Genomic DNA, 13,611 nt, shown 5'->3' on the forward strand with positions numbered 1-13,611 from the left:
GCTTTCTACAATAAGCAATAAAATTTAAGTCGCAATAAAATTGACCAATTACAGTGGATTATTCTTCTAATAATCGACTATGATTGGTCGATTTTATTATGACTTAAAATTTATTATTATTTATTATTATATAATATATATATAAATGTATATAATTTATATGTAATTTTGTACCACAATATAGCTTTCGGTATTTCATAATTGACATTGGTTTCTGGGTTTCTCGCTTATAAAAAATAATATATTTGTATAGAATTTATCATTTTTTTAAAAACTCTGTTATATCGCTGAAAAAAATCAATATTGCTTGGTAATGAGGCATTATTATTTAAAACAAGAATTCCAAACTGTTTTTTTAAATTTTGACTATTATGTAAATTGTTTTAAACTATTTTCTGTTCAGATTTATCAGAATAATAATTTGTTGAAAACCTCACAGCAGTTATGTAAGTACTTGCACACTCATACACATTATACTAATATTTGTCGCATACATAATGTTGATCCATCATTTCAATGTTTGTGAGTAAATATAATATAATGCTCCGTGAATACTTAAGGATACGTTATATAAGTCCTGATAACATCTTTATAGCCGTTAAGATCTCCGCGTGTCTCTCGATCTTCAAAGTTAAGGAACACATACCGTTGTCATAACACGGACAGCTGATTACTACAGATCAAAAACATTTCTTTGACGGATTAGTTTACTTAAAGTGACCTCTATAGTACAATATCAAAAAATTTAAAATTTTGCTAGAAATTACCACAAATTTACTAAAGCATCTTTCTTCGTAAATTTTGTAATATATTTTCAGTCTTTTAAAGTAGATTTTCATAAGGAATCAATCATATTGTCATCTGTACACCAATGAATATTCATAGGCCCTCATATTATTAGTTACAATTCATCTTGTCAACAACATTTTCGATATAAACATATTTGTATTCGTTATTATTGCCACGTGTATTATTTCTGGTTATACATCTATATATAAACATTCCTGTTACACTCTGGGAACTCGTCGAGTTTCGCGCATTATTTCGAAATAAATATTACAAACAAAATACTCGTAAATGACAGTTACTAAAACGTGTTGCGGTCGAATTAAAGAAATTAGTAGATTTTGTGGGGCCATACATAGAAGGTAATTATAATCAGTTTTTCAATGCAAATGTTTGAAATTCCAAATGTGTCCAGTTTCAAATATTTGTCATGTTTTTAAACGGCCCAGCAGAAGCTTAATAACTTGTAATCAATGTCATATGATTTCTTAATGTTCCATGGAGCACCAGGAGAGACATAAATGTTCACATTTGGAAATCTGCAAAGTTATAGCAACTGCAATAACGGACAAATACTTTTGGGTCACATACCGCAACCCGGAAGAATGGATAGAATTACGAAAAGAAATTTTACAAAAAATACTAACTACTCTATCACGCTGCGCATACCAATATGAAACGGAGATGATAATGTGCGCAAAATTGTGTTACATGTGTTTTCTACAGGGAAACATAAGGCTCTGCAGTACTTACTATTCAGCCAATTTTTGTGATGATCACCAAATACTGTTTAATCTATTTCATAAAAAATACTGCGATGAGTTGATGTTACTGAACACGAGTATCGTCTATATTAACGGCTGTATGAAAGAGACAGTCGAATGTCGATACGGACAAAAGTTCATCTCATTTCCTGATGAGAAACCTTATCATGACATTATTATATTTCTTAATTTTTATATACCCACAAAAGATACATATTTTAGTATAATATTAAAATTTCCTTATTCAACTCAGCACTGGACATGTGAACATTATAAATGTTCTGCATATGTATCCGGTCCGATGACATTATACTACGCATTGCAGGAATCAAACTTATTATCACTTCCACGCATTGTACGTAAATACATCGTTCATGTTATAGATGCAATTAGAATAGATGGAATGTATTTGCAAATTTGGCATATTTTGTTACATATTAAAAAAAAAATAAAACAGCTGTATATTGTATTTATCAATTCGCCAATGTTCGAATCCAAAGATCTAGGGTTTATGTGTTCTACGTGCAATAACTATAATCAGAAACTTTATGTTAAATATGTATCAGAGCAATACCACAATTATGTACGCTCAGATTTATATGGGTAACCAAATGTGATTGTACTAGTTGAAATAGATGCTTTACTTCTAGGAAAATGGTTCAAGTCTATAACAGCAATAATAGCACAAGAGTGTCCGTTGTTTTTAACCGCCCATTCGGAAAATATAGCGCAAGAGAGTGTAGATAAGGTAGAAGATGTGACAGGTGCAACCAGAATTCGAATATACAGGAAAAATAAATTCGTCGGTTGTCCACCATATAGAAACTATGTAACTGGAGGATGTTATTACCGAAATACGCATTTTATTATGTATTCATGAATTTAAATCACATAACCCATCCATTCAAGAAAGTAATGTATTGTTTTATCTTAATTTCATTTCAATACAGATGTGATGGCACTCATTACTTAATAAAATTTAGGAATAAATATTAATTTTCTTACTGAGAGATACATTTAGACACAAATCAATAGTATTTTATATCTTACTTTTTCAGAATAGGTAAAACATATTATATAAAAGATAATAGAATGGTTGTCGCATACATAATTTCTTAAAATTTTACACTTTGCCGCACGCTATTCTATAATTGGGTATTATATACAGCTACGATCATTCTTTACTGAGTTATGTACGATTATCTTGTAAATTTCTCCAGTATCGTCCGCGTGTTCTGCAAATGATATGTGATAGGAATAATTGTAATACATTTTATATAAGTTTTATTTTTATGTTGTATCATGTAATAAACATAATTCGTTGCATCTTTTACGACTTTTACATTTTAAATTATCAAAATATATTAAGAGATATAAAAGCATTCTTACCTTCCGAGCTTTCTCATTTTATTGTAAGTTAAATACAAGTATAATCATAGTCGCCAATAAAATGTAAACTTTTTAATGCGTTCGTTAGTAAATGTATATTAGGTATCTCTACAGTGTTTGTAGAGATGTAGCATATGTACACTTTGCTTTAATACGTTCTGATCACTTTCTGATACATTCCTGGATATATCCTATAATCTAATAAATAATAAAATTTAATTTCATTTAATCACGGAAAAAGAAATTCTTTCATTGTGTTGGCTATCGGCTATGTTCTAAAACGTATCTGGCTAAAAATTGTTAATACCGTGCTTAAACGAAGTGCATAAAATTATCCATTATATATCGCATTATTTTCCACGATTAGCGGTAAGTATAGCATATAGCAGCTTACTGGACATATTGTAAGGTAATGAGTATCATGGAAAACTAATCACGTTGAGAAAAAATATATTTCAATATTTATTTGTGGGATATAAAGTGTACTGTCAAACATTCGTGTATAGAAATATACTTTATTTCACAAAAATAAATTTTGTATCTTATCAATATATTTTGATGTATTTGTTCTGAATACTTCCGCCGACTAGTCAGAGATAATTGGTATCATTAATTTGTATATGCTCGTTTAAGTTAAATAACTTATACCTTATTCAATAAAAAGATTGGATGATTACCGAATGATAGGGCTATTCGTATTACGACGTGCAATGTTTGTTTTTAACATACTGCTAAAAGTCTCCAAGGTGAAATTTTAGCACAATTTTTTACATGAACTACTTAACTTCTCTATATGAATGATCGGAGGAATTTGAAAGATCAGCCTACGCTTCTTTTAAAAAAAATGAATTTTTCGAAAGTTATTTACAATTGTTTGGTTATTTATTTACAATAATGGTTAAGTAACATACAAGTATAATTTAAAACTTACTTATTACATGACAATATTTATAATTTCAATTACTTAACTATCCGTTATGTAAAATGTTATATATATTATTATATATAATTAAATAAAATTAGATAGATGTATTAAAAGTTATGTATATTTCGTTACATTATTACATATAATTTTGTATGATGCTGCTTAATGCTGCTTATTTATAACTATATATGATTGCTAATTAAATATAATTATATATAATAATACATAATTTATATGTAACTATATAGTATTTAATATACTTTAACTGACTTTCGCTTGTGTGTGTCTCTCTTTCAAAATAATATATTTATAGAGAATATTTCGTTAAAAGCTCTGTTACATCGTTGAAGAAAATTCATATTAATTGATAATGACGCATTATTATTTTAAACAAGAATTCCCAATAGCTTTTTGAATTTTTGGTTATTGAACAAATTTAAATTTTAAATCATTTTCTGTATAGGTTAATTATAATAATATCTTGTTCAAAATCTTAAAGCAGTTATGTAATCACTAGCATAGTAACACGCATTACACCAACATTTGTCGCATATATAACGTTCATCCGTTATTTCAATGTTTGAGAGTAAATATATTATAATGTTCTGTGCATATTACAACGGTACATTATATAAGTCCTAAAAATATCGTTATAATCATTAAAATCACCGTGTGCCGCTCGTCCATCAAAGTTAAGCAACACTTACCGTTGCTTGAACGAGGAAAGCTGATCACTACATATAAAAAATGTCCTCTTAACGGTTTAGTTCATTTAAAATATTCTTTCTGGTACATTACCAAAATGCATAAAGTTTTGTTCAAACTTAGCACAAATTTGCTAAAGTGTCTTCCTTTTTAAACTTTATGCTATATTTTCAGTCCTAAAGTAGATGGTCATAACGATTGTATCATATTGTAATTCTACACTGATGAATATTTCTAGTTCCTCATATTGGTAGTTACAATTTATTTTGTCAACAACTTTTCCGATACAAACATATTTGTATTCGCTATTAGTGTCCCGTGTACTATTACTGGTTAAACATTTATATATAATTCGTATAAATATTTCTGTTACACTGTGTAAGTTGTCAAGTTTCGCGCATTATTTTGAAGTAAATATTACAAGCAAGATATTCCTAAATTATAATTAAGAAGTTTTGCGATGAATTCAATCGAATATTCAGAAGAGATATATACATTTTATGGACCATACACAGAAGAAAAATATAATCAGTTTTTCAATCCAAACATTTGTCATGTTTGCAAACTGCCCAGCGGAGACTTAATAACATGTAATCAGTGTAATATGATTTCTTACTGTTCCAAGGAGCACCAGGAGGTACATAAATATTCCCACTTGGAGATGTGCAATGCTATATCATTGATAATGTCATTGGACATATCGTTTTGGGGCACATACCCTAACTCGGAAGAATGGATGAAATCACGACAAAACATTACAGTAAATATACTGTCTGTTCTATCACGCGAAACATACCGGTATGAAACAGAGATGTTAATATTCGCGAAATCATGTTATATTTGTTACAAACAATTAAACGTCAAGCCGTGCCAAATTTGCTATTCAGCTAATTTTTGTGATGATCATGAAATGCTTTTTAAGCTAAAACATACGGATTGCTGCGCCAAGCTGTTGCTATTACTGAACATGAATATCACCTATATTAACGATTCATTGGAAGAGATTGTGTCTCGACACAAGTTCTCCAAATTTCCTGGTGTGAAACCTTATGATGACATTGTTACATTTATTAATAATTATACATTCCACACCTTTTTATTTATTCGTACTAATTACATTTTAAATTCAACTCGCTATTGGGGATTAAAATCTTATATATATTCTGATTATGTATCAGGCCCGATGACATTATACTACGCGTTACAAGAATCAAATTTATTAGGTCTCCCAACCATTAGACATAAATATATCGTTCATCTTATAGATGCAGATATAATAGATGTTATGTCTTCGCAATTTTGGCATATTTTCTTACATTTCTTTAAAAACATAAAGGAACTACGTATTGTATTTATAAAATCGCCAATATTTGAATCCAAATCTCTAGGGTCTGTATGCTCTAAATGCAAGAACTTAACACAGAAACTTCATGTTAAATATGTACCAGAGCCGTACTACGATTATGTACACTTACAGTCATTTGAAAAACCAAATGTGATTGTGCTACTTGAAACAGAAACTATTTTCGTAAGAACATGGTTTCATTCTATAGAAGCAGTAATAGCTCAAAATTGTCCGTTACTTTTAACCGCAGATTCAAAAAGTACAGCAGAAGAGAATGTAGATAAAATACAAGAAGAAACAGGTACAAGCAGAACACGATTGTACAGAAGAAATAAATTCCGCGGTTGTACACCATACAGAGACTATATAACTGGAGAATTTTATAACCGAAATGCGCACTTTATTATGTATTCATGAATTTAAATCACATGACCGAACCAGTCCAAGGCTAAAAGTAAAGTGTTGTTTAATCATAATTTCATTTTAATATAGATTTGATGTCACTACATTTTCAATAGAATTCAGGAATAGATAATAATTTTCTTACTGAAGGACATATTCAGACACAAATAAATAGTGTTTAATTTCTTATTCTTTCAAAACACGTATACTATGTTATATATGTAATAACAGAAAGATTACTGCATACATAATGTCTTAAAATTTTACAATTTGTCGCATGTTATTCCGTAGTTATAGGTATTATATGCAGCTACAGTCAATCCATAATGAGTTTTATATAATTATCTCGTAAATTCTTCCTTTATCGTCTGCGTGTTCTGCTAATGATATGTGGTAGGAATAATTGTAAAACATTTTATATAAGTTATACTTTTATGCTGTACCTTGTAATCAATATAAATCATTGCATCTGTTATAATTTTTACTTTTTAAATGGACAAAATATGTTAAAAAGCATAAAAACAATCTTGGAAATATTAGTGCCTTCCGAATTTTCACGTTTTATTGTAAATTAAATACAAATGTAATCATAATCGCCAATAAAATATAGGTTTTTTTAATAGTATACATTCGTTAGTAAATAAATGTTATGTTTCACTCTCCTCTTTTTGTAAAGAAATAGCATATGTAAACTTTGCCTCAATACGTTCTGAACAAATTCCTGGATATATTCTATAATTGAATAAATCATAAAACTTAACTTTACGTAATCACTGAAAAAGTAATGCTTTCATTGTTTTGGCTATCGGCTATGTTCTAAAACGTATCTGGGTAAAAATTGTTTATACTGTGCTCAAACGAAGTATGTATATGATTTCATAATATTATCCGTTATATATCGCATTATTTTCCACGATTAGCGCTAAGTATAGCATAAAATAGCTTTCTGAACATATTATATGGTTATGAGCATCATGTTACAACTAGATACACTGAGAAAAACTACATTTCAATATTTATTTGTGCGATATAAAGTATATTGTGTAACACATTTGTATATAAAAATAAACTTTATTTCACCGAAATAAATTTTATATCCTGCAAATATATTTTCAAGTGTTTGTTCTAAGTGCCTCCCCAAACTATTCAGAGCTAATTGGCATCACTACTTTGTATATGCTCGTTTAAGTTAAATAAGTTATTCTGTAGTCAGTAGAAAAAATGGGTGATCACCGAATGATGGAATTACGACGTACAATGTTCGCTTTTAACGTATCGCTAAAAATCTCCAAGATAAAATTTTAGTACAATTTTTCACATGAACTACTTAACCTCTGTATTTGAGGGATCTGCAGAAACTGAAAGATCAGCGTACGCTTCTTTTACAAAAAGTTATTTGTTATTTGAAGTTACATAAAATTATTTAAAGTTTGTTATGAAATATACCAACAATTACACACATAATATTTAGTTTATTTAAATTTACTGAACACAGTATATTTTTAGGTGATTTACTTACTATAAGGTTTAAATAACATAAAAAAATATATTGTATCCTAACTTTTGACAAAATAATACTTAAAACTTTTATTACTTAAAACTTTTATTACTTAACTGTCCATTATATAAAAACTGTTTTATATACAATTACATATAACTAAATAAGACCAGGGTTTCTAAGAATAATAAAGAGCGAATGTAGCAGTGTTATCTTAATAGTACAAACGTGCAGGGTTGGGAACGTTATTTTTGAAAGTAACGCGTTACCGTTACCGTTACTTGCGGTAAAAAGTAACTCGTTACCGTTACTCGTTACTGATTCTAATAAGTAACGCGTTACCGTTATTTGAAAAGTAAATATAAAAAAATCGTTACTTTCCGTTACTTTTGTAAAAAAAAAAGTTAAAATCGGCATATAAAACGAATAGTAGAAGAGACTGTACATAAATTATACATATATAAAGACAAAATATAAGATATTTAAGCGGGAAGCACACATTATTGCATAACGATATAAAGTCCATTCTACATTAGTCGCAAGTCGCAAGGTCGCAAAGAAATTGACTAATCATAGTCGATTGTTCTCCTTGCGATCGAAAAATAATCAATTATGATTGGTACAATTTCTTTGCGATCTTGCGATTGCGACTAATGTAGAATGGGTTTAGGGACGCCGCACATGAATTGACATAACAGTAACGTAAGACGTACCGTAAAAATGGACCAATTACAATCGAGTATTCACAAAAATGGTGACCTTACGGTTCGACGATACTCAAAGTGATTGGTCAGTTCTTACGGTACGTCTTACGTTACTGTTATGTCAATTCTTGTGCGACGCCCCTTAAGTGTGGTCTACAATGAGAACTTAAGCCATAAAATTTAAGCTTTAAATCCTAAGCCATAAGAAGTTGATCAATCACAGTCAATTATAAGAAAAATAATTTCTCACGGCTTAGAGATTAAAGCTTAAATTTTATGGATTAAGTTCTCATTGTAGGTCACGCTTTAGAAGCTTTCTACAGTAAGCAAAAAAATTTAAGTCGCAATAAAATTGACCAATTACAGTGGATTATTCTTCTAATAATCGACTATGATTGGTCGATTTTATTATGACTTAAAATTTATTGCTTATTGTAGAATGGCCTTTACAGAAAGCAGCACATTAATTGTTTTCGCATGGCAAGCGTTGCCGCGTTCTGTGTACAGAACCCATCATAGTAAAAAGTAACGATATAAGTAACGATGAATTTCATTACTCGTTACTAAAGAAAATGTAACGCCGTTACTTTTTCGTTATTGAAACAAAAAAGTAACGGCGTTACCAAATCATTACCAAAAAAAAGTAACGAAATAGTAACGTCGTTACAAGTAACGCGTTACTTCCCAACTCTGCAAACGTGTAATATTAAAGTTTATGGGAGTATAAATTTATTAAGTTTGTGGGAAGATAAAATTGTTCAGCGTGTCAGACGTACGTTCAAAATTTTCTTTCGGCAATCTTTCGGCAATCCTTCGGGTGCGACGAATCAACCTTCCACACTTAGACCGATTTTGTACTCCAGTATTAACACGAATTTTATTCCCACACCCGATACCTCCACACTAAACTTTAATATTACATGTTCGTAATATTAAAATGATACTATTACATTCGTAATCGCTCTTTAATAGCTTTAGAATCTTTGTTATTTGCATTATATAAAGGAGCTTTATACATAATTTAGTTAAATTGGACCAGATAGATATATGCAAAGTAATGTAAGTTTCGTTACACGATTATATATAATTTTACATGGATTTACACATAATTTTGTACAAGGCTGCTTAATGCTGCTTATGTATAAATATATATAATCCCTCAATAAATATAATTATGTATATGTACACATAATTTATTATTATTTATTATTAAATAATATATACACAAATGTACATAATTTATATGTAATTTTGTACAACTATATAGCATTCGGTATTTCATAATTGACATTGGTTTCTGAGTTTCTCGCTTATAAAAAATTATATATTTGTATAGAGTTTATGATTTTCTTAAAAGCTCTGTTATATCGCTGAAAAAAATCAATTTTGCTTGGTAATGAGGCATTATTATTTAAAACAAGAATTCCAAACAGTTTTTTTAAATTTTGACTATTGTGTAAATTGTTTTAAACTATTTTCTGTTTCGATTTATCAGAATAATAATTTGTTGAAAACCTCACAGCAGTTATGTAAGTACTTGCACATTAATACACATTATACTAATATTTGTCGCATTCGTAATGTTGATCCATCATTTCAATGTTTGTGAGTAAATATAATATAATACTCCGTGAATATTTAACGATACGTTATATAAGTCCTGATAACATCGTTTTAGCCGTTAAGATCTCTGCGTGTCTCTCGATCTTCAAAGTTAAGGAACATACCGTTGTCATAACATGGACAGCTGATCACACAGATCAAAAACATTTCTTTGACGGATTAGTTTACTTGAAGTGACCTTTATAGCACATTACCAAAATATTTAAAATTTTGCTAGAAATTACCACAAATTTACTAAAGCATCTTTCTTCATAAATTTTGTAATATATTTTCAGTCTTTTAAAGTAGATTTTCATGAGGAATGAATATTGTCATCCTTACACCAAAGAATACTCATAGGCCCTCATATTGTTAGTTACAATTCATCTTGTCAACAACATTTTCGATATAAACATATTTGTATTCGTTATTATTGTCACGTGTATTATTATTACTCGTTATACATCTATATATAATTCGTATAAACGTTCCTGTTACACTCTGGGGACTTGTCAAGCTTCGCGCATTATTTTCAAGTAAATATTACAAACAAAATACTCGTAAATGATAGTTACTAAGACGTATTGCGATGAATTTAAAGAAATTAGTAGATTTCGTGGAGCCTTATATAAAAGACAATTATAAACAGTTTATCAATCGAAATGTTTGTCATGTTTGTAAACGGCCCAGCAGATGCTTCATAACTTGTAATCAATGCCATATGATTTCTTAATGATCCATGGAGCACCAGGAGAGATATTAATGTTTGGAAATCTGCAAAGTTATAGCAAATGCAGTAACGGACAAATCGTTTTAGGTCACATATCGTAACCCGGGAGAATGGATAGAATCACGGAAAGAAATTTTACAAAAAATACTGACAACTTTATCACGCTGCACATACTTGTATGAAACGGAGATGATACTATGTGCAAAAACGTGTTATTTGTGTTTCCGAATGGCAAACATAAGACTCTACAGCACTTGCTATTCAGCCAATTTTTGTGATGATCACAAAATATTATTTAATTTATTTCATAAAAAATATTGCGATGAGTTGATGCTGTTACTAAACACGAATATCGTCTATATTAACGGCTGTATGAAAGAGACAGTCGAGGGTCGATACGGACAAAAGTTCATCTCATTTCCTGAAGAGAAACTTTATCATGACATTATTACATTTCTTAATTATTATATATCCACAAAAGATACATATATTCGTATAATATTAAAATTTTCTTATTCAACTCAGCACTGCACATGTGAACATTATAAATGTTCTGCATATATATCCGGTCCGATGACATTATACTACGCATGGCAGGAATCAAATTTATTATCACTTCCACGCACTGTACGTAAATACATTGTTCCTGTTATAGATGCAATTAGAATAGATGGAATGTATTTGCAAATTTGGCATATTTTCTTACATATTTTTAAAAAAATTAAGGAACTGTATATTGCATTTATCAAATCGCCAATATTCGAATCCAAAGATCTAGGGTTTGTGTGTTCTATTTGCAATAACTATGTGCAACCAGGAACTTTATGTTAAATATGTATCAGAGCCATGCCACAATAAGTACGCTCAGATTCATATGAGCGACCAAATCTGATTATACTTGAAACATAAGGTTCATTTGTAGGATCATGGTTTGAATCTGTAACAGCAATAAGAGTGTCCGTTGCTTTTAACCGCCGAATCGGAAAATATACCACAAAAGAATGTAAATAAGATAGAAGAAATAATAGATATAACCAGGAAGCGAATATACAGACAAAACAAATTCCACGGTTGTGTGCCATATAGAAATTATGTAACTGGAAGATTTTATTACCGAAATGTGCATTTTATTATGTATTAATGAATTTAAATCACACGACCCACCCATTCAAGTGCAGAAAATAATGTATTGTTTTATCGTAATTTTATTTCAGTACAGATGTGATGGCACTCATTTCTTAATAAAATTCAGGAATAAATATAATTTTCTTACTGAGGGATGCATTCAGACACAAATCAGTAGTATTTTATTTCTTATTTTTTCAGAATACATAAAACTTATTATATAAGAGATAATAGAATAATTACTGCCGCTCGTCCATCAAAGTTAAGTAACACTTACCATTGTTTGAACGAGGAAAGCTGATCACTACATATAAAAAAGTCCTCTTAACGGTTTAATTCATTTAAAGTATTTTTTTTAGTACATTACCAAAATGCATAAAGTTTTGTTCAAACTTAGCACAAATTTACTAAACTATCTTCCTTTTTAAACTTTGTGCTACATTTTCAATCCTAAAGTAGATTTTCATAAGGAATGTATCATATTATAATTGCACACTGATGAATATTTCTAGTTCCTCATATTGGTAGTTACAATTTATTTTGTCAACAACTTTTTCGGTACAAACATATTTGTATTCGTTATTAGTGTCCCGTGAACTATTACTGGTTAAACATCTATATATAATTCGTATAAATATTTCTGTTACACTCTGTGTAAGTTGTCGAGTTTCGCGCATCATTTTGAAGTAAATATTATAAGCAAGATATTCATAAATTATAATTAAGAAGTTTTGCGATGAATTCATTCGAGTATCCAAAAGTGTTATCTAGATTTTATGGACCATACACAGAAGAAAAATATAATCAGTTTTTCAATCCAAACGTTTGTCATGTTTGCAAACGGCCCAGCAGAGACTTAATAACATGTAATCAGTGCAATATGATTTCTTACTGTTCTAAGGAGCACCAGAAGGTACATAAATATTCACACTTGGAGATGTGCAATGCTATAACATTCGTAATAACGGACATATCATATTGGGACACATACCGTAACTCCGAAGAATGGATGGAATCACGACAAGACGTTACAGTAAAAATACTGGCTGTTCTATCACGCGAAACATACCGGTATGAAACAGAAATGTTAATATTCCCGAAATCTTGTTATGTTTGTTACAAACAAATAAACGTCCAGCCGTGCCAAATTTGCTATTCAGCTAATTTTTGTAATGATCATAAAATACTTTTTCATCGAAATCATACGGATTGCTGCGCCAAGCTGTTGCTATTACTGAACATGAATATCACCCATATTAATGGTTCATTGAAAGAGATTGTGTCTGAATACAGACACAAGTTCATAAAATTTCCTGGTGCGAAACCTTATGATGACATTGTTACATTTATTAACAATTATGTATTCTACAGGCATTTAAGTATTCTTCCTAATTACACTTCTAATTCAACTCGCTTGTGGCATTTAAAACATTATATATGTTCTGATTTTGTATCCGGTCCGATGACGTTATACTACGCGTTACAGGAATCAAATTTATCTCTCCCAAGCAATCCATCTAAATATATCGTTCATCTTATAGATGCAGACATAATAGATGTTATATCTTCGCAATTTTGGCATATTTTCTTACATTTCTTTAAAGACATAAAAGAACTAAGTATTGTATTTATAAAA

The 13,611-nt window shown here is 29.7% G+C and overlaps 1 protein-coding gene and 1 long non-coding RNA gene across 3 annotated transcripts in view; both read left to right on the forward strand.

Moving 5' to 3' along the window:
* The first annotated feature begins 614 nt into the window (after positions 1 to 614).
* Positions 615 to 2,876, forward strand: LOC116850766. Of its 2 annotated transcripts, none has more exons than XR_004379432.1 (2): positions 615 to 1,148; positions 1,291 to 2,876. It is a non-coding gene; the product is annotated as an uncharacterized LOC116850766 (long non-coding RNA). The 2 variants fall into 2 exon arrangements; XR_004379431.1 differs by having other exon boundaries at positions 1,297 to 2,876.
* Positions 2,877 to 11,679: 8,803 nt separating this feature from the next.
* The window catches only part of LOC116850761, a 3,026-nt gene continuing 1,094 nt past the window's right edge, over positions 11,680 to 13,611 (forward strand). The window contains exon 1 of the mRNA XM_032829398.1: positions 11,680 to 13,567. Coding sequence (XP_032685289.1) covers positions 12,712 to 13,567 — 856 coding nt within the window. The 5' untranslated portion in view covers positions 11,680 to 12,711. The remainder of the gene's footprint in view (positions 13,568 to 13,611) is intronic.

This window comes from Odontomachus brunneus, unplaced genomic scaffold (genome assembly GCF_010583005.1).
Source record: "Odontomachus brunneus isolate Ranch 3 - 2012 unplaced genomic scaffold, Obru_v1 Obru_scaffold_154, whole genome shotgun sequence".
Taxonomy (NCBI): Eukaryota; Metazoa; Arthropoda; class Insecta; order Hymenoptera; family Formicidae; genus Odontomachus; species Odontomachus brunneus.